This window comes from Emydura macquarii, unplaced genomic scaffold, assembly GCF_026122565.2.
Source record: "Emydura macquarii macquarii isolate MOO-44397 ecotype Brisbane River unplaced genomic scaffold, CSIRO-AGI_Emac_v2 contig_3506, whole genome shotgun sequence".
NCBI classification, from domain to species: Eukaryota; Metazoa; Chordata; order Testudines; family Chelidae; genus Emydura; species Emydura macquarii.
In genome coordinates this window covers 3,653,475-3,675,556 of record NW_027133643.1, presented here as the reverse complement: position 1 = coordinate 3,675,556, position 22,082 = coordinate 3,653,475, and the positions used below count along the sequence as shown (strand labels likewise).

General features: G+C 41.9%; 1 protein-coding gene and 1 long non-coding RNA gene across 2 annotated transcripts in view; both read right to left on the bottom strand.

Annotated features, from left to right (window-relative positions):
• OSBPL9 (oxysterol binding protein like 9) overlaps positions 1–9,379 on the bottom strand; it is a 124,913-nt gene extending 115,534 nt beyond the window's left edge. Inside the window, exons 1-2 of the mRNA XM_067535455.1 lie at positions 9,114–9,379; positions 1,648–1,698 (exon numbers count right to left, since the gene is read on the bottom strand). Of these exons, the coding sequence (XP_067391556.1) occupies positions 1,648–1,698; positions 9,114–9,224 (162 nt within the window). The 5' untranslated portion in view covers positions 9,225–9,379. The remainder of the gene's footprint in view (positions 1–1,647; positions 1,699–9,113) is intronic.
• Positions 9,380–13,851: 4,472 nt separating this feature from the next.
• LOC137144930 (uncharacterized) lies at positions 13,852–20,018 on the bottom strand. Its single transcript, XR_010917519.1, has 3 exons — positions 19,942–20,018; positions 15,076–15,201; positions 13,852–14,008 (listed from the first exon to the last, which is right to left on the bottom strand). It is a non-coding gene; the product is annotated as an uncharacterized lncRNA (long non-coding RNA).
• Between the last annotated feature and the right edge of the window lie 2,064 nt (positions 20,019–22,082).

Genomic DNA, 22,082 nt, shown 5'->3' with positions numbered 1-22,082 from the left:
TTCATGCACACTAACGATATACATATTTTGACATAACAATGGGTTTCAGCAGATAATGATATACTAATAAACATATTTTGTATCGCAGCTAACAACATACTAATGATATACTTATTTTGACAAAACAATGGGTTTTAGCAAACCTTTTATCTGATACCTTACTTGGCATGCTTTGTATGAAATATTACAAACTGTGTATGAATGATGAATATGGAAGTTACAGGGTGCTACTTTGGGGTATAGTATGTCATAAGTCCTCTCTCACATAGGATAGCATTTCAAGATAAAAATTTGTCAAGATGAAGTTCAGGTTGCAGAGAGTGGTTTGAGTGCATATTGCCTCTAAAAAAGGTTAGAATTAAAATGCCAACAGGACTCAAAACATTAAACAAGGAATACAGAGGTAAGGTTGTGTTGCTCAGTCTGATGGCTTCCCTGCGTGAGCATCAGAAAGTTACTGGGGCTCCCCAAATCCTCTAACTTACTGGACTCCTCAGGAATCCACCTGCAGTCTTAGACACAAAGGGAATGGAACAAAAGCAAGGACTGAGCTGAAAAGAAGTGAGGAGCAGAGCTGTGCTTCAACACAACGTAGCAGTGTGGGAGAGTACAGCACCCTTTCCCCTCCATTTGTCTCACTGCAGAATCTCCTTTTCCCCCATACTCTCTGCACAGCTTCACAGGGTCCCCTCGCATCTCTTTTCACTCTTCCATGACACATCTGTTCACGCCTCCTCAGCTCCCCACGGTACAACTGAATTTTCACTAGATGTACCATGAGGGAAGGGTATAAACACAAATGGAGGGGTTGGGGAAGTGGTTTTGCTTGGTGGGACTCTGAAGGTTGGGGAGAGAACTTATAGGGGGTTGGAAGAGGGAAGAGCTTAGTATCTGCAGAGAGTTATAGATGCTCAATGGGTCCCCTCAGGACAGCTGCCTCACTGCACAGAGAGTCCTTCAAGCATAAATGCCTCAGTACAGATACGTTCAGGTTCTCTGATGTAGCTAACTGGGTCTCCCAATTCACACTGCTCCACATCAGCTGAAAATTCTGTGGTTTTGCCTCCTGTGCTCTTCCTTCCCCCACACTTCTTATTGTTCTGCACAGCTTTCTGTTTTCCACCTCTGGTCAATAGCTGGCTGATGCTGTGACACCAAGCCTAACAACATTGTCAAGAGGCAGGGATTGTTGAATGGCATTAAAATGGCAGAAAGAAAGAGAAAGTGGCAATATTATAGAGATCATGTCAGATTAGGGTGACAGAAGAAAATCATTTTTTGGTAGATAGTGTATGAGTTCAGCAGGCATTTTAGGCCTAAGCTTGCTCTCTTAATCTAAAAAGTGAAACCAAAAGGCATGTGACTTTCTCATAGTACGTGGGTCAGTAGGATCAGAATACTACCTAGTTCCTATACAGTTCTTTATCCATAGATCTCAGAATATTTTATGAAAGAGGCAAGTATCGTTATGCCTGTTTTACAGATAGGGAAACGGAGGTACAGAGAGGAATCAGGAGACTTGCACAAGGTGAACCAGCAGGCCTGTGGCAGAGTCAGGAACTGAACCTAGGTCTCTCAAGTTCCCAGTCCAGTAAGCCACACTACACAGGTTGTAAGGTTTTAAAAAGCAGAACAGAAAATACTTACTCTGAGTCTAACACACCCTCTTCGTGATCCTCTCATCATTTTGTCCTTTGACTGAAAGAAAGAACAGATTTGTTGGATTAAAAAACTTAAGAATTCACATAAGAAAATTATCCAAGACAATTTGGAAATAACTAAAGCATTTTGGAATAAAGTTTTATGAACTGATGAAATAAGACTACAGCTATGACAAAAGGTTAGACTCCATATAACACAGGAAGAAAGAGGCCATGACACACAACTGGCTGTTTCCTGGTGTTAAGTATGGTACGCAGTAACATGTAGCTCTTCTAAAGGTGCCATACGATAGCAAGTCACTAAAGTGCACATCATACCATGTATAAAACTTCTTGAAGAAAGAGACTAAAGGTCCAGTATGCCCATCCACTAAAAAAGTAGAGAGGAGTAGACGCAAGATGAAGTGGGCAGGAGAATATGGAAAGTGGCAGAGTAGTAACATCATAACATGGGCCTTCCACTCCCACCAGTCTCCAACACCCTCCACCTAACATCATAAAAAGCCCCACCTTTGTAGACAGACTGTACAAAAATAAAGGTTTGCCTACCTTGGAAAGTTACACCAGGATGGTTAAACCACAATAGTTATACCAGCATAACTTCCCTTGTAGGCACTCTTTCTAAAACAAGAATGGCTTTATTGACTTAGCTTAAACTGCTTCCAAAGTGACAAACTAAACTGGAAAAGGGTCATCTTACCTGGGAACAAAAATGTCCACATAGACAATTATACTGGCAAATTATAGTTCTGTAATTCACACCTTAGTTTATGATGGTATAAATTTTCCACGTAGAGACGCCCTAAGTAAGCTCCCTATATAGCCAAGTTACATATACATGCACATGCAGCACAGCATATCTTCACTTCAAGTGTCAGTAAAGTGATAAAGAATCAGAGCAATCTGAGTGTCAGGATCCCGACCAGAACCCACATCGCTTGCTTTCATGTCTACCTACTAGGCTACCCTGCCTCCCAGTTCAGTTTTTGAAGCTTTGTTCTTTAGTATTTCCATCTATAAAAGGGATCTAGTACACTCATGTCAATGAGCATTATATGGTGAATTCAGGTGAAATAGTAATTAACGGATCATGGAGCTGAGGTCTGTTTGGAGGTAAACAATGAAAATATTCTGTCAACATGTCTCTCTCCACACTCTCCTGCCCCGCTCCCCAACTCTATGTTTCATTGATCGAAACTCATGTCTAGTTCTAAAGCAGAAGCAATGTCAATCATTTTACTAGTCCTGGCACCAGCTCATGCAGGAAATTTACAAAAATATCTAGGTTTCAAATATTATGGTATACTGTGGGCAGATCTGGGGACACAAGAAAACATTAGATCCTTGAAAAAAAAAATGCCCAGAGGGTGCCTTTGTTTAGTTCTTAATTGTCAGAAAACATTCTGGTCATCAATGAGAACTAATCCTAGAACTATGAAAGCAAGAAGTTTTTTTAGAAGGTGGAGATACAACAGGGCTGTGGTTGCAACCTGAGCTACAGACAGGCAGTTCCTCTAATTTAAAACTCCTTACAGAGCCAAACCTGTGGAATACTAGCCCTTCAGGTCAAGAACACAGGCTTTTACTACTTTAGCCAGGGTAAGAGGTTCAATAGCTGTCAGCTATTGAAATAGTCTTATGTTCTTTCTAAATTGCAACCAGGTAACATAGGACAACATGCTCACATACATCATGTTTCCACGTAAGTCAATAGCAAAGAAATCCTACTGGCATTAATGAGAGAAGAACTGGGCCACAAACCAGCCACCACAAGTATCACTAATAAATTACACCCTATTATTTTTAAATACAGAGGCATGAGTTTAAGGAGATTTAACTACACAGGAAGTATGAGGGGATAGTAGAAAGTGCTTGTGAGCTAGAGACAGACCAGTAATGCTAACGTCAACATTTCAAGTCAGGTCAATGTTTTCGGTGTGTGAGGGTGAGTTTCTTGTTTGTTTGTTTTATAACCTGTACTCAATCTGTCACACAGCTTTTCTTCAAGCTCAGGAGAAACATCCTATGCCATCAGAATAAATCTAGCAGTTTTCAAACCAAACCAGGTTTCCAAGCCAAAATTTGGGGAGCTAAAATAGGTTTGTTTGTTTATTTAAAAGAAACTGTTTGCAATGTTAATTATGGAAAATCAATTGCTTAATCTATAATGTATATTAAAAATACAATTTCTGTTCAGATTTCCTTGAAAGCACTGCCACTTTAGGGCAAAGAAGAAAAGCATAAGATATAGGAACAGAGCAAAGTGATATCATCAGCTGCTAAATGAAGCTGTATTAGCCCCTCTGTTTGAAACTTACATAGATGGAGTCCCGTCTCAGACACAGACAGTTAGAACTCAAGCAATGTTACATTATGTGTTACTTACTTACATAAGTAAATAAAAAGACAATGCCTGAGGTCATCTGAGTAGGGTTACCATGACAGGATCTGAGAGCTTGGACCTTAAGCTTTAGGCCCGGAGATGAAAAAGCACTATGAAGCTTGTATCTCTCTTTGGTGGATGCAAGACGCAGCAGCAGCTGGCTGCAGAAATCCCATCCAGCCCTTACCTGGCAATCCAAGTCCTTTGATTAGTAGGGGAAAGACATAAATAAGAGGGATTTCTTAAGATCGCCTCATATTGGGGGAGAAAAAAAGAAAAGGAGGTAACTGTATGAGTCTCTGTTATAAAATAAACCTTGTGAATAGATGGATCCAGTTACATTTGCCCCAAACCTGCATACATTTATATATGCACATAACTCCACTCACATGAGTAAAGTTACACACATCAATAAATGCCTGCAGGATCAGGAACATGATTTGGAAAATTTGTGGCCCATTTATAGACTTGGACCATTCTGATTTTTTAAAACGAATTTCAATGGGTAAGTAACATTCTACTTCCCCATACTTTACTGAACTTTTACACAAAATATGCCATTTAAAAGTAATATACTAAGGATTAACTATTCAAATATTTGACTGCAGAAGTCAAGGTTCTTTGCAGGCTTAGAAATAGTCACTTCATTTATTACTCTTTTATTTTAAGATTATGGGAACTGAAGTCATTGCCAATGACACTAAAACAAACATTCCAACATAATGCAAAAGCTTTGTTTTTTAAGAGTGCAGTCAACTTTCTAAAAAGTCACTTGTATAGCCATAGGATTGTAATGCCTAGGCTTACTATAATCGAAGAAAGTTAAGAAACTGGAAAACAGATTTTTTTTTAGTATAAATAAAGTGCTATCAAAGGTAAAGCCCTGATTCTGCAAATTGCACTGATAGCATAGACCCCCATACTTATAGTCTCACTCACTTCACCAAGACTGAGTAGAGAGGTCCAAAGTAGAACATCTATTTGCAGAAGGGGGAACTTAACACTTATGCATGTGGTTAACTTGAAGCACAAGTAGTCCCACTAATTCCAGTGTCTTTGCAGGGTCATGGCCTTAGAAACTCTTTCTTGTTTAAGAAGACAAGAGAAACCCCAAACAGTCAGTTGTTGTCTATGTTTTCACTGCAGAGTTAGCCTATGAGATTGGCACCCAGGTATGAGAGCCCAGCAAAAGGGTGAGCATCCCCACAATAACCACATTACTATGTCCTCACTGTTTCTGCACTTGTCTGTGTGTTTGTGAGGGGGAGAGACAGGGGAGATATCTTTGCTGAGACACTCCAGAATTCTTTTCCAGTCAATCATGAGAGAACTTGTCTGTCCTTTGGGGAGAACTGTGGAAAGCGTATCTGAGTACAATCAGCACTTCGCTGACTTTTGCCTGTGCCCTCACTGCAAGGTGCGCAGGTTCCAACCCAAGCTAAAGCAGAGCCCAGGTTACAAAAAAAATCTCTCCCTTCCTCACCCTGACAAAAGCTGGTAAGCTAGCCCAGGCTTAAAGAACCTCCAAACCCAGGTCCAAGGGTTTTCTGTGCAGATGGCTGGGTGGGTTGGGCTAAAACTCAGGTAAGAACTAGAGTTAACTGTGAAGAAGAAAAAAAAACCAAAAATCTTATCTTTGTAACTCAGACAAAAAAGCTTGACTATGCTGTCATCCCACAAACTCAGTTGTTTGTGTAACAACAAACTGCTAGAGCAACAACTGCTATTGCTAAAGTTGCATTGTTTATGTTCTAAGCCCTAGTTTTCAGACTCCTAACTTTTCCAAATGTGATCTTTAGAACAAAAGTTTTCCAATCTTAGAAGTCTGAAGAAATACATTTCAGCCGTTTGGGAATACATAGAGAATGAATTCTGAATGCCACTGATGGCATCTATCGGAATTCTGCATACGGAGTCCCCCAAAGTGCACAGTACTTAAATATAGCATACAGACCACGAACTTCAGCTAGTTTAATTGCTTCATCCCCTGAACTGCACTCGAGGAAAGGTGTGCCACTAATTCAAAATACATACTATATTGCCTCTGACTAAGTCATTATATTCTCTTTTCTAAGATATGTATTTCATCACAAAGTTCATATTTTTAATCAATATTGTTTTGCACAGTAGTTACAAAAACTAAGATCAACAATAGTAAGTTTGGTGGGGTTTTTTAAACAACTCAAAGTGAATAGTCTAATTTGAAAAAAAATTTCCAAATTTCTTGATTTTAATATTTAAACAATAATTTTGAACCAAATTCTTCACATCTTTGTAAATCTAAACAAACTATTTAAGAGAATGGAATTACTCCATGGCCTTTGGCCTAAGTGCAGCTAGAACACAGGAAAATGCAATCCAACCACATTTGTTTCCAGGAAGTAAGGATTGCCTCATTATTTAGGCAGATACAGTTCCTCAGTTGTAGGAGGCAGCTAGACAGCCCAGAATGATTATCTTAGACATTCCAAATTAGGATTTAAAACTGAACTAGTATTTTCAGGTTAATTTTTTTTTTAAACATAATGAATGCTTATGCAGATAAACCCTCTTACAATTGCATGTTAGTATGTTGCATAATTACTCCTGTGACCAGATTTACATATTGCTTGCAATCTGTAAGATATGTTTTCTTTCTGCAGCAAGAAAACTCTGTAGAACTGTATAAAATCAAAAATAACCCTTTTGGAAAGTGTCAAAAACATCATGTTAGAAACATGACATGACAGTTTAGGTGAAAAGATCAACACAGAAGGAATGGTTATTTATAAGGCAGAACAAACATGATGAAATGGTGTTTGTGACTGAGCTTTAAAGCTTTGTCAAGACTAATATTTAAAGATGTGTAAACTAACATATTCTAAACATGTTTAATGTAGACTTAGCCAGCTTTGCACATGTTCATATGTACGACAGACTGCTCAGAATGTGTTAGCTAACATGCCAATACCACACTTTGAAATCTTGGTTTAGATAAAGCCAAAGAGTGCAGCCACACTAGAAAAAAAAAGTGGTTTTGGTTGTTTTTTTTAAACCACATTAGCTAACAAGTGGTAAATTAACATGAGGTAGAGAATCATAGTGAAGACAAGGCTATTTGTCTTCCACTAGGATTCTACTGCATTTTAGTTGCCACATTAGCTACCGTGGCAAGAAAACACTTTTCTCCCTAGAGTAGACAACTGATAGCGGATTTTACCATGACCAGGAACTATTACAGAGTTAATATATGTAAATAGTACTAGGGATTTAAACATCAGGAGACACTAAACATTTGCATCACCTTTTCTTTAATAAAAATTATTTACAAGATACATCATTGTTTTTTCCACCTTAAAATGAAGGTATCACTGTTAAAGAAAACATCAGAAAAAACTCTTGTAAATCTTAAAAAGGAAATGTGCAATGTTCTTGAGTGTAGCATGTACCACACACTAGACAATGAACAAGGACAAGCAAATATAATATAATATAATTTTTTCTATGTAAGGGAACTCTAGCCATATGTCTAATTTCAGAGGCTTCATTTGCAATAGGTCAGTATTCTTCATCAGTCTTCAATTTTGCCTCCTGCTCAGGTTTGGGTAATCACACTCAAACTGGGGCTACACATCACCTAAATTTGCTTTGCCAACAGACAGCTCTTTCAATGAACCACTTGTTTCTCTAAATAAACAGTCGTGGAACTCTGTCCATCTGACTATCATTTTTGTTACACTGCTAAAACAGTATTTTTATTTAGTACAGCAATACCCAAAAATCTAAAATGTTTAGCCCAAACTATTACATGAACTAATTTGAGAGTGACATACAGCAGTTTACCTTGCATTTTGGAGTCAGCTTTAAAGGTGATTTTAAAAGTTATCAAACCAGACTACTACCAGACTGTAGAAAATACAATTGAAATAGCATACATAAGTAGCTGGATTTTGTAGAATTAAATTTTTATTTTAACACACTAACATTACCAAGGGGGAAAAAAAAGAAAGACAATGCCAATAGAACTGAACACTGGCATAAAGTGATGGTCTCCACGGCTATTAGACCATTTACTGATGTTTTAACCTTTATTTATGGTGAAAATGCATGAGCCAGAAAGCATGGTTTGACTTTCTGATCCCAGCTTGATTTTTACAAGGTTGCCACTTACAAAAGCCACCTTGTAACACAATCAAATCTGACAGGTCAGTGGGGGACACAATATTCCACAGTGACTTTTACAAAATAGGTAATCCAATAATTTGACTTTAAAAAAAAAACCCATAAAACTTTTCTCATACCCCATTCTTTAGTGTGGTGGTTACGGAAATGTTTTTTGTATTCCCATATTTCAAAAGAGCAAGTGGTGAACAGAAATGTAGTCAGTCCACCAGCAAGGTAGGCGCGTAAATCAGCTGTTCTTGGCATGTTATCACACACACTAGTAAGTCCGAGATCCGCGGATGACGGTGCTACAGAAGGGCAAAGTGCATTACCAACGCGTAGAAACTCAGCCTCACAGCACAGGCGAGGAAGGTAAAACACGCCCGACCGTCGCCCCGCTTTCCAGACGAGACACCGAGTCAGAGGACGAGCTCGTGTCCTCGCTGTAGGGTCGCTCACAGCCGGTGGGAGCTGGGGCCAGGAGCGCTGGCAACACCTCTCCCCCACTGCTCGGTACAGCAGGGGCCGGACTATCGCAAGTGCTGAGCGCCCCCCACCCCAGAGCCGAGGGCGCCCAGCGCCTCTAACACCCAGGCCCCGTCTCCCGGCTCCCTCAGAGCCAGCGCCTCCCTCCAGGCTGGAGGACAACGAGAACAGGCGGACCGAGAACAGCGTATGTCACACACCGCGCGGGGGGGGGGGGGGGGCGCGCACTGCCCAAGGCAGCCCCCCCCTCCCCATCAGCAGCCCCGCACGCAGCTGCCAACAAGAACGTTTCTCCCCCCGGTCTATAAATCTTTCACAGAGGCCTCCCGATTGGCTACCAGAGCCGTCTCCTCCCTCCCCATTGGCCGCCCAATGACCATGCCCCCCCCCACCCACCGCAGCTCACCTCCCCCCTAGCTCAGGCCCGCCCGCCACCTCACCGTGTAGTAGGAGAGCAGCCCGGCGTTGTAGTCCAGCACGAACCAGCGGTACTGCCAGCCCTTCATCACGTTGGTCCATTTGCTCAGTGGTCCCTCCATGATGGACGCCATCTTGGGAGCCCGCCCGGCCCCACAGAACCGGCTCGGCAGGGAAGGGGGAGTCAGCACTACGAGTGGGCGAGGACCAAGACCGAGCACGCAACGGCCAACGGCAGATGGAACAAGGACTAAACAAACCGAGGGGGGAGGGGCTAGAACAGTCGGGACTCAGAAAACGGTTAGGGGCGGGGCTTGCCCACGCAAAGGAGGGCGGAGCCAAGGAGCCAACAAAACAACTCCAGAGGGAGGGAGGGAGGGAGGGAGGCCTTTGCCTGGGCACGCGCCGAGGGGCGGGGTCAGAGGAGAGCGGGGCTGGCGCCCAACTCCTCACCTGGGACCGGGGAACTATACAGCTGGGGGCTGGGCGGGGCTTCGGCAGCTCAAAGGAAGTGGCGAAGAAAAGGGGGAGGAGCGCTCAGGCCAGGGGCGGGGTCAGGCCCCGGTTCCTGGTCTAGGGAAGCAGTGAGCTACGCGAAGGGGTGGAGCCTGGCTCTTCCCTCTGGGCGGGAATCACCTCTGCCTCTTCGCCCGGCGGCGGGGCTCAGGGAAGTAGGCGGAGCCGGTCTCTTCACCCCGGGGCGGGGTTTAGGGCAGGGCCTGGCTCCTCAGCGCGGGGCGGGGCGAGAAAGGGGGTGCTCAGAGATGGCAGCGTGCTGCCGCCCAGTGCCTACCACGAGGAGGGCAGCAGCAGCAGGGTGTCCAGCAGTGACTCAGGTGCTGGAGGAGCAAGTGTGGGTACTGCATGCTGTGCACCAGGGCCGGGTGCTGAGGGCAGTCAGAGCTGAGCATGGGGCTGCCAGCAGGGCATGAAGGCCGAAGCATGTATGAAGTCAGGACCACTGGGCGGTGGGGCCAATTTTGAGGGTAGATTTGAGTGGGAGGGCCAAGCATGGAGCTGAGAATGTGGGGGTTGGGCCAGGGACTGAGGGTGCTGTTTGAGCAGAGGCTGCAGGGGGGTGAGGGCTGAGTATCATCCTGGCCATAGATGAGGGACAGGGCAGGGTGCGGGAGCGAGGGCAGGGCCATGAACTGGGTGCCCCAGTGTTCCTGCAGCCTGCTGCTGGCATGTAGCACCTGGAACACTATGCAGGGCTCACTAACCCCTTTCAGATTCTGTACTCACTGGTGGAGTTTACAGGTGGGGAACTGCATGCAGTGCTCATCTCCATCAAGTTTACGTTCATTGTGCAAACTTGCACATGGCTCTGAGGGTACCTTTTACATCTGCTTCCTTGTGTACAAAGGAAGGGAAGTACAGGATCTGGGAAAGCCTGGTTGAACTCTGGCATAAGCTGCTTGCTACCCAGGTCATGCTAGAACTGGTGTTTATATTCCACTAAGGCTGCACTTGGTTTAATGCCTTACACTAGAAAACTGTTTAGGAATTTAGTCATTCACAAACACTTCCTGCCACTTTCAGAGTACCGCTAATGACTACAAGTCCTGATTTACAGTGTTGTGAGAGGAGAATCAGGCTTCATTAATATTGCCCCATGCAATGCAAAAACATCGGTCCCTGACCTTAGGAGACAACAAATACTTTCCTATTTGTAACTTATCTTGCAATTTCAGTGTAACTGCTCTAAAAGGTCACAGTGGTTGCTACTTTGTTTCCAACTGCCATTTAAGGCATTTGCTATGATATTTCTGGTAGGCACCAGATGGCGGTCTTACACACAGTCTTACAAGTTTTGTTCAGATGATGTACAGCAGTGTTTCTCAACTTTTTAAGTAGCAAGCACTCCCTATCTTCTGAAATATTACCAGATTTGCATGTCATCTTTGGGTACGCTCATTTATTAGGGTTACTTTAGGGTTGTAATTCTATTCATGTACTGCTTATGTCACTTGTGTTTGCATATGGAGCTTTACTTCTCCCTTCTGCAAGTCCCCTCCCACTGGAGCTCCCCTGAGGACCTAAGTTTCTCAGAGTTGACTTCCTCCAGCCCCAGACTCAAACAAACACCCACAGATTAACAGAGCACGTCTGAGTGGACCTGGTCTATCAGCAATCTCAAGCTGACCCCTTATATGTCCCTGGACTCAGCAGGCTGGGTTTAACAGCACTTCCAAGCTGCCACCCTTATATGCCACTGGCACCGCACCAGAATAGAGTACATCTGAGCAGGCTGGATCAAAACAGCACTTTTAAGCTGAGACCCTTATATGCCCCTGGACTCCACAGGCTAGGCAGAGCAGCACTTTCAAGCTGCCACCCTTATATGCCATAGGTTCCACATGTCGCTATCCCCACTTTCACTCTACAATTATTCTGGTAGTAATTCCCTTGATGAGCAAACCCCACAGGATTGTTGGGCGCTACCGGGATCTTCAACTTAGGTAAGAGAAGCATTGCTGCAGAGCAAGATAGGAAAGCCGAGAACATGAAGGAGTAAATGAAGTTTGGAGAGAGTCTGGCAACCAGCTTGATTATAAAAGTTATTTTATTGCCAGGTATATAGAGTAATAGCCATACAAGGAGAGACCAAGAAACAAAACAGTTACAATATGACATGGTTTCAATTGGGGTATTGAGGAAATCTAAACCAAATTTGATTACAAGTCAGGTTTAGAAAGTTATACCTGAAGTGAGAGAAAAAGAGAGAGAGATCAAATTAGGTCTGAGGGAAAAAGTGGACTTAACAAGAGAAGAGAGAGAGTTGGGGTCTCACCACTCAGCGCAACTTGAACTGATCAAAGGTTCCCAGGAGACAGGCTGTTAAGCTTAGGGTCCAGAGTGCTTGAGATAGGCAGAGCCCCCAACACCATCAATAAGGAAAGGTGAAGTCCCAGTGGAACTGATGCAGCTTTTGGATCCAGGCCTCAGAACAGAGTTTTGAACTCAGGTAGGGGTTTTTGTAGGGAAGAAACAATGGTTTGAGGGAGAACACTAGATTTGTTTATGCGTAAATGATGACTCAAGGTAGTATACCAGAGTTGTTTTGTTTAGGCTGGACAATAGGAACTGATCATTCCTGGCTATGGACAGTGTTCCTTCGAGGGAGCTCACAATGCAATCAGACAGATTCAATGTTCTGGATATCAGTAAAGGATCTATGACTATAATTGCTCTGATAACTGCTGAGCTGGGTGTATGCAGGCGTAGTTTCATTAACATCTGGAGCAGAGATCTCCCATCATGCAGTGCTTCCCTGTTTCTCTGGTCCCAGAGTTCAGTGTGGTCCGTACCTTGGAATCTCTGTTCTTCATTCTGTATGCTAATGGAGATGCCTTCTTGTCGCATCTTCGATGCAAGTGAGGCTAGGGGAGTTACCTTAATCCTGTCACCCTTGTCCGGAGGGGTTTAGGTATGTCTCCCACTGCCTTTTCATTTTTTTTTGTAAGTCTTTCTTCTGATCAGTTCTGGTTCAAGCAGAGGCAGGAGGGAAGTCCTTTGTGAGTCAGACAGGCTGGGTACTGTGCCCTGGTTCCCCAAGAACACAGAGCTGACTGCTAACACTCTAAGGATATGCAAGCTCTTGTCAGGAGGTACACGAGAAAAATCCTGTAATGGCAGACAACACATCTTATTTAGTAAAACTTGGCTATCTAATCATAGGTCTATTATGATCCTACCTCAGATAGGGGATATGCTGTAGACTACAATATTTGGAAAGGGGTATGCAGCCTACAAAGTTTGAAAACCACTGCTCTAGGCAAGTGTTCATATTTGGGTCTGGACTAGGTTTCTTAGGAGAGATATGAAAGGAGGTTTCTTACATTCAGAAGAGAAAATTATAAAGATTTGAATCTTCTTCTGTCCTGTTATCTCCCATCTTCAGGCCTTCTCCTCCCATGTGCTGTATCCCATGGATATTTTGGGGGTGCTTGGCTGAGCAGTAGGATATTTCCCACCTTCTGCTCAGGTACCCCACATGGAGGGGGGAAAGGGTACACTTTATAGGGTCTGGAGGCCCTGGGGGGGCCTGGCCCAGGCTGCAACCCCCATTATCATAAGAAAAAAAATTTCATGGTTCATGAGATTGTATGTATGGGATGAGGGATTTTGGTATGTGTGAGAGAGGAGGCCCGTGTTACAAGTTTGTATTGGGCCCGAAAAAATTATGCTTGGGCTCTGCTTCTGCTTCCTTCCCAAGGAGATTTGCTTTTACCCAGGGAGTTTACTCTGACACAACATGCTCCTTTTGATGAAAAGGTGAAGTGCCTCTATAGTGTTTAGAACCCTGACTGAGATGCTGCTCTAAGAATGTATTGAGATCTGGTTGATTCATTCCGTTATTATTTTAGCCCCTTTTAACAGTGCTAGTCCCATATTCAGGAGGATAATCATGTAAAAAGGCAGAGAAATAACTGAACATGAACTTAAATGCATTGGTGATCCCTTGGGGACTAGGAAGAAATTGTCCAATGTTGTAGTGCAAGTTAAATACAGAGTACGATGATGCTCAGTTAAACATTCTTGAGTGGCTCTCTTCTTTACCAAATCTAATTACAGGTCTCTAGGGAAACACATCTAAATGGACACTGTAAAGTAGCTTAGCTTTGTAAAGTTTGCGTAGATATAAAGATTTTTTTAAGAAAGGAGGAATGTGATTGACTTAGGGTATCTGACTTGATTTCATATTAACAAATACCTGCAAGTAATGTAAACATACATTTTATTAAATCAATAATCCATTTAACAAAATGCACTTCTCAGCTTGCTGAAGTGATCTGGCATTCAGAAATTTGGAGATCTGTTGTAGGCCTTTCATTTGGAGGAGGGCCAAGATGCTCGTGCAAAACTTTCATCAGCATACTTCACATTACACAGTTGGGATCTGATACTGGAAGACCTGCCTGGGCAGAAGTCTAAGTTAGTGGAAGTTTTTTTGCAAAAGTTTGTAGGATTGAACTATTTAGGAACTAAAATTAAACAAAATATAAAGATCACTTATTACCAAAATACAATCTAGACAATATCAATTATAAAAGCATTCTACAGTGTTCTTGTATCTAGACTGAACTCAAATCTGATAGCATATATTTTAGAATGCATGCACAGCAGGTTGTATTTCTTCCTTGCTGAAAATAATACAACACAAATCCAAAATATGAACATATTCCTTAACAGTATCTGGACACTGTACTTTGTTCTGCTGCACACTAGGTAATTCACTCTAGGCCAGATCTTCAGTAGGTTCAAGAGGAAGGTGTTAGCTTCTCAGTTAGGGTTACCACCCCTCCAGGATTGTTCTGAAGACTCCAGGAATTAAAGATTAATCTTTAATTAAAGACTGTGATATGATGAAGCCTCCAGAAATGCATCCAACCAAAACTGGCAAACCTATTTTCAATACATTAGTTTACTCATCTGTAAAGAGGGAATAATAAAATGTACTTGCCTCACTGAGGTGCAGAGAGGATTAATTAATGTTTGTAAAGTACTTGAGGTTGTTAGATAGAAGTCCAAAATATTATAAATGAAACCGAGTTAAGCTTGCAAAAATCAGCAGCACACTGACCTTTTTCAACAAGAATTCAGGTCTTCCAAAAGGCATATGCCACTGAAGAAAAGATTTATAAATAGTTTATCTGAAGGCCTTTTCTTATAAAGAGGGTTCATTTTTTAGGTGTTTTTAGAAGGTAAAAATGTGATAACCTGCTCTCAAGATTAAGGCTCTCAAGTCAAGAGACTTGTATTCTTAATCAAAATTACCCAGGGACAATACACTCCTTGAGCTGTATTATTGTACATAGAGTTCTCAGTTACATTTGCTACATTAGAACTTGTTTTTAGAATTTTCCAACTAGTTATTCTCACTAAAATAATTTTTTTTTTAATTGACTTGCATCTTACATGGATCTGGGGGTTGTATATCATATCACTTCTTAAATCTTTCTTGGACTGCTATCTTCTCACCTCACAACACCTGTAAGTCATACAGTTATCCCATATAGCACATCTTGTCACATTTTGTTTTTGGCAGTGGTCTTGGCAAGTGTCCACTTGGTAATATACATTTACTTTCATTATTGATTTTGCCATCTATGAATAAAGATAAAAATAATTACTACTTTAGGGGCCATTCCTACAGTCCTTACTCAGGAAAGGCTCCCATTGAAACTAATGGGGCTTGATTTTCCTCTCACTTATGTTCAATAGTGACAAGGGATTTACACCAGCATAAGAGAGAAATAAAACTGAAATTTGCATAGCTGTGGATTGTCACATATGTCCAATATCATGGGCCAACTTCTGCTTTCATTTACACTTGTTTAAATCCTGAATAAATCAATCGTAATTGAGGGCAGAAATTAACCTTGCATGAGAGACCAAACAATGATTAGTTGCTTTCATGTTGCAGAGATGGAGAAGTTAATATCAGGACACTTTTTAACAAAACCTGAACTTGAAATATATTATGTTTCTAGTCTAAACTACCTCAGTGAGTTACTTTAAGATGACATTGAAGAACCAGCTATTTACCATGTGCATAGGGTGGGAAGGCATGATTCATTGTAGACTTATATGGTGGCTTCTATTGTTTTAATATTTGCACCATATTTTTATTAAACTTTAAACATGGTAATTTTATCTTTATAACAAGTACATGTCAAAGGGTTGTTTTTGGTTGTTTTTGTTTTTTTTGTATAAAAGTGCACAATTGGTAGCATCATCTATAATGTTTTACACTCTGCAAGCTTTTACCTCAGTTTCTAATTTCATACTAATAATAATTTAGTCTAATGAGTAATATCTTTGTCATTTGTTCCAAGTATTTGCTCTTCTCTTTGAGGGAAATTTATTTAAAAACTATTTCAGAGATAGTCTCATTAGTCCTCTCAGTCACAAATAGATGTGTGATGGTTTTTATACCTTAGTACCTACAGGACATATAGAACAGTGACTCTCAACCTTTCTAAACTACTGTATTCCTTTCAGGAGTCTGATTTGTCTTGTATATCGCCAAGTTTCACCTCACTTAAAAATTACTTGCTTACAAAATCAGACATAAAAATACAAAAGTCACAGCACACTATAACTGAAAAATTGTTTACTTTCTCATTTTTACCATTATAAAATAAATCAATTGGAATATAAATATTGTACTTACATTTCAGTGTATATTATAGAGAGCAGTATAAACAAATCATTGTATGAAATTTTAGTTTGTACTGACTTTGCTAGTGCTTTTTATGTAGCCTGTTGTAAAACTAGGCATATATCTAGATGAGTTGATGTACCCCCTGAAAGACCTCTGCATACCCCTAGGGGTATGCATACCCCTGGTTGAGAATCACTAATATAGAAGACATGAAGGACTGTTGCTCAGCTGGAGTTTTTACTTCATTGCGCCTGGCTGTGCTGTCCACTATTACAAGGGGAAGCAAATGTGCATAATTTCTTTAATTCCTCCCACCATCACCCCTTCTCTTGTGTTTGGCATTTTAAAATGTTTGGAGCATGTTAGTTGGATGGTACATAAATTGCAGCTGATATGGGTTTCAGAAATGTAAGAGAGACTTTATTGTCTGCCCTTAAAACTTTTATTGTTTAGAACATTTATTTGGAGCATAGCAGCTTTATCAAAGAAAAAAGCTGAGAAATGATCTGATGTTTCAAAGGAATATTGTCACTAACAGCTAACCACAAGCATCATGTGCTGTATTATTTTCCAGTGATTTCTTTATTTTTTATAACATTAACTCTGTTCAGATCTTAACTGCTTTAGCAATATCAATATTTTTTTTTAAAGTTGGCCCACATACATAAGTAGCTTCCAAAAATACTGGATATTATCAGGTTGATATTCACAGTTTGTGATGCCAAGCTTTAGCTGTTTATTACAATTCAGAAAAATTGAACTTTTTGTTTCTTTTATCCAGTTGGATAGCAGAAGCGATTGACTGAATCAAACCATAAATTTTGATTATGGTAAATTTCAACTCACAGCAGAAAGATTCTATGGAGATGAAGAAAATGATAAAGGTAAATTATACAGCATTTATGATCTGAATAGTCTAAAAAAATTATATTTCTAGGGATTTAGCCTTATTCTTTGATTGTATCCTTTATTCTCTATCCTCCATTACTCACAGTAACAAAGATGTGCCTGTTTAAATGTCAGTAGTGTCAATTTAGGCCTGGTCTACACTTAAACTTAAATTGACATAGCTATGTGACTCAGCTGTATGAAAAAGTCACACCTCTGAGCACTACGGCTAAGCTCACCTAACCCCCAGTGTAGATGTTGTTAGGGCAATGGAAGAATTCTTCTGTCAACCCAGCTACCACTGATTGGAGAAGTGGATTAACTACAGTGGTAGAAAACCCTTTCTGTTGCTATAGGAAACTTCTACGCTACAGCACTACAATGGTACAACTGCATCACAATAGCTGTGTTGCTGTAGTGCCTATTCTGTAAACATGGCCTTAAAATCTGTCCCGGAACCCTTCCATGCTCTCTGTTTGATGTCTAAGGCCAAATCCTAAAGTTCTTACTCAGGGCCAGATTCTGTCCCAGTGATTCATGCACTGGGGAGAAAATTGTGGCATGTGTGTGTCTGTCTGCACATGTATCCAACTCCTTCTTGTAGGAGGGGCTTAGGTGCCTCTCTGGTACCATCTTTGATTCCTGGGACCCCACAGAGGTTTCTATTCAGGGTCATTGATTCTTGCACAAGTACTAAATAAGACTGAGGTAGCAAGGGGTGAGCATGATTCAGAACTAGAGAAGGCTTTTTTTCTCTGCTCTGAAGAAGAAAGGGATCCAAAAACTGTGCTAATGGGATTTTGGTTTTTGGCCTGAACAAAAAGTTTATTTCATCCTTGTTCTGGAGAGGAAAAGGATCCAATGACTATGTTTGTTTTCATCTCATTTGATTCATTTACTCATTTCATCTCATTTACTCTTGCTTTGTTTCATGCGAGGGGAAATGAAATAAACTTTGTTTTACTGGAGGTGGAGGAAGTAGTATTGAGAAAGCAGGAAAACTTGCAGAATGAATCCAGATTGTTGCCTTATGTTCAGGGCTTAAGACTGTGGCCGTGTCTACACTACTGATGCTACAGTGGTACTGCTACAGTGCCGTAGCTGTGCTGCTGTAGTGCCATAGAGTAGTGCTTTCTACAGCAATGAAGGGATGTTTCCATTGTTGTAGAAACTCCACCATCCTGAGCAATGACAACTGGGTCAAAGTAAGCTTTTTTCACAAGGGGTGAAGCTTACACCACAGAGAGGTCAGCATAGCTATATCACTCAGGGGTGTGAATTTTTCACACCTCTGAGTGTCATATCTACCTTGACCTAAGTGTAGACCAGCCCTAGAACTCCAAACCGCAGAGCAGGCTGGAGTTTCCATCCCCACTCAGCAATGCTAGGAAACTTACCCTGTGACTGTATTAACCACTCACTTATAGCCATTATTTTTGGGAGGCTAGTTATAAAAACGTGTGGGCAAATTTCAAGGATTCTTGTGTCTCTCTCTCTCACACATACACACACACACACACACACGTAGAATTTCTGTGGGAATTTAATTTCTGCTTTTGCCCTGTTTTTACATTTTAATGGCAAAGGGCCTGATTTTCATAAGTTCCTAGAACTTGCAGCTCTTAGGGTTTGTCTACACTTAAAATGCTGCAGCGGTGCAGCTCCACAGTTGCCTCAGCGCCACTCTAGCACTTCAATAAAGACACTACCTACATCTACAGGAGGGATTCTTCTGTCGGCATAGGAACTCCACCTCCCAAAGAGGCAGTAGCTATGTCAACAGAATTCTCTTGTCGACTTAGCACTGTCTACACCGGGGATTAGGTTGATTTTACTGCATCTCGTAGGGGTGTGGATATAGTTATACTGACCTAAATAACCAAGAACAAAAATTAGCCCCATTAACTTAAAATTTAAACATCTAAATAGTCAAAACTGGGCTTTGATGTTCACATTCTAATAAGATATATGGAGGATCTCACACTTTCATTATTATGGTGTTGTTTCAGTTTGATTGACTACAGAACAGATTAAATTCTGCTAATACAGCAAAATCAACAAGCAACTAAACTAGTGTCTTCTTCACTTTTGCTGTTTTTTGTTATCTCTGTTTTCTTTGGTTTAGACATCAGATGGTTTTAGACAGGATGAAATCCTTATCCAGAGTGTCTCTTATCCAAGTGTTGTTTGCATATTTATAAAGCTAAATTATACCTGTTTCTTTAAAATATTTAAACTAATGTAAATGGTATCTCATTCCTGACAGGTGTTTATCAAATTGTTTTTAAAAACCTCCAGAGATGGAGACTCCACAACTTCCCTAGGCAATTTGTTCCGGTGCTTAACTACTCTGTAAGTTAAGAAGTTTTTTCTAATGTCCAACCTAAACCTCCCTCGCTGCAATTTATGCCCATTGCTTCTTGTCCTATCCTCAGAGATTAAGGAGAACAATTTTTCATCCTCCTCCTTGTAACAACCTTTTACATACTTGAAAACTGTTAGGTTCCCCTTCACTCATCTCTTCTGCAGACTAAACAAACCCAGTTTTCTCAGCCTGTCCTCATAAGGCATGTTTTCTAGACCTTTAATTATCTTTAACACTGCATTAACTACTCTTTGCATTGATTTCCAGAAGGAAAAGAAGGACACTGTTCATCAGATTCATCAGATTCTTGTTGCTATCTCCCTTGAGCCACTTTCCCCTAGTCCTAGCACCTACTTCAGCTGCTTTCAGGGCCTGCCACTATCTGCTTTCAACAGCCCACTGGAAGCTCCTCTGGTTCCCCCAGTACCTGCCAGCACTAGCTCTGCCTCAGGTGCTACAGATTTCTCAGCCTGCAGGATACACAGCCTTCCCTTCTCAGGCTCCAGGCCATCTCTGCTCTGGTCTGCCTGCAGTTCCTTTTATATGGGCCTGCTGACCTTTGATTGGCTGTTCCTCCCAGTCTCTCTCCTATTCGCTGCCTCCCATGCAGCCTCCATAGGGCTGCTTTTAACCCCTGAAATGCCAGTGTGAGGCAGATGCACCATCACAAGTCGATATAACTACATCATTCAGGGGTGTGAAAAATCCACACCCCGAGCGACATAGTTAAACTGACCTAACTCCCAGTGTAGACAGCAATAGGTCAATGGAAGAATTCTTCTATTGACCTAGGGTATGTCTACACTTGGAAATGAAGTTGATTTAATTTCAGTCGACATTCACCCACCAAACTTATGAAAATGGTCAGGCATGGTCACACCATGCTCATTGTGTCGGGGGAGGGTGTCCCCACCAGCTGTGCTTGTATCAATACGCAGAGCAGTGCACCATGAGTACATGTCCCATAGTGCAACTAGCTTGCAGGGGCTTTTGGGAAGGTCTTCGGCCTCACATAATGCAATGTCCTCCCTCTTGATGTCAGCAACAAACAGACAAACACTTTTTCATGCTGTTTTTTGAAACCCTGGCTCTGCCACATGTATGCCATTGCCAGAGAAGCATGGAACCCGCTCAGCTCTGCACTATTGTTGTGAGCATCACAAACAACTTCCAACTTATCCTGCAGTATTTCCAAGGCCAAGAGATGAGCCTCAGCTCGGAAAATTGCAATGTTGCTCAAGCCACCCTGCTGCAAGCCATAGAATGAAACAATTTGTGGTTGCTGTTGGCTGTTGCACAGCAGCTGAACTCGGTGGAGCACCATTTCTGGTCCCGGGAACAAGCAGTGACTGCTGGGATTGCATCGTTATAAAGGTCAGGGATGATGAGCAGTGGTTGCAGAACTTTCGGATGCGTAAGGCCGCTTTCCTGGAACTTTGCATACAGCTGTCCCCAGCACTGAAGTGCAGGAATACTCATTTGAGACTCACTTGAGCCGGGACTCAGATTCTCCTGAGGTATCAATGCTGCATTGGGAGCAGTGGTGGGGTCACCACTAAGAATCACATTCAGCTCTGCATAGAAGCGGCATCTGTTTGGTGACAAGCCAGAATGACTATTCACCTCCCTTGTTTTTTGATACGCCTACCTCAGCTCTTTGATTTTAACGTGGAACTGCTGCATGTCCCTGTTGTGCCCTTTCTCCAACATATCCTGTGATATCTTTTCGTAGATATCAACATTTCTTCTGCTGGATCAGAACTGAGACTGAACAGACTCTTCTCCCCAGAGACCAATGAGATCCAACACCTCAGGTCTACTCCAGGCAGGAGCACGTTTGGGGCACACAGTCGCCATGATCAGTTGTACTGGTGTGCTTTCTATGTTGACCAAACAGGAAATAGGAATTCAAAATTTCTCAGGGCTTGACCAGGGGAGGGACTGTTTCCTGAGTACATGGCCATGGTGGAGCAGAGTCAAAAACAATGTCCAGAGCAGTCATAGCGGAGCATTCTGGGAACACCTCCTGGAGGCCAATGATGTTGATTTATGCAGCGCTTTGCCTACGCTGCCGCTCATTCAATTCATCCACTTCAATTTTAGCACTACGCCATTTGTGGAGGTGGTTTTATTAAGTCGACGTTTCCAGCGAGTTAAGTCAGCAGAACAGACCTGGCAGTAGAGACATACATTATGTGGTCGACGGAAAGTGGCTTCCATCGACCTAACTTCTCAGTGTAGACCAGGTCCTAGTTACCATCTTTCAGCAAGGTGGATTATCTATGCTGACAAGAGAACCCCTCCTATCAGTGTAGGTAACATCTTCACTGAAGCACTACAGGAGTGTGCCACTGCTGTGTTTTAAGTATAGACAAGACCTTGGGAGGAGTTAACTCGAGTGTAGACATAGCCAGTATTAGTAGTGCCTGTAGGAAACAAGCACTCCCTCAAGGCGTTAGCACCAGGGAATGTATCGGAGAATCTCTTGCTGATGTATCTTGAAGCGTTAGCAGATGGGAGAAGCATTCCTATGGCTGTGTTTAGGTTGGTGTATTTCAATGTGCAATC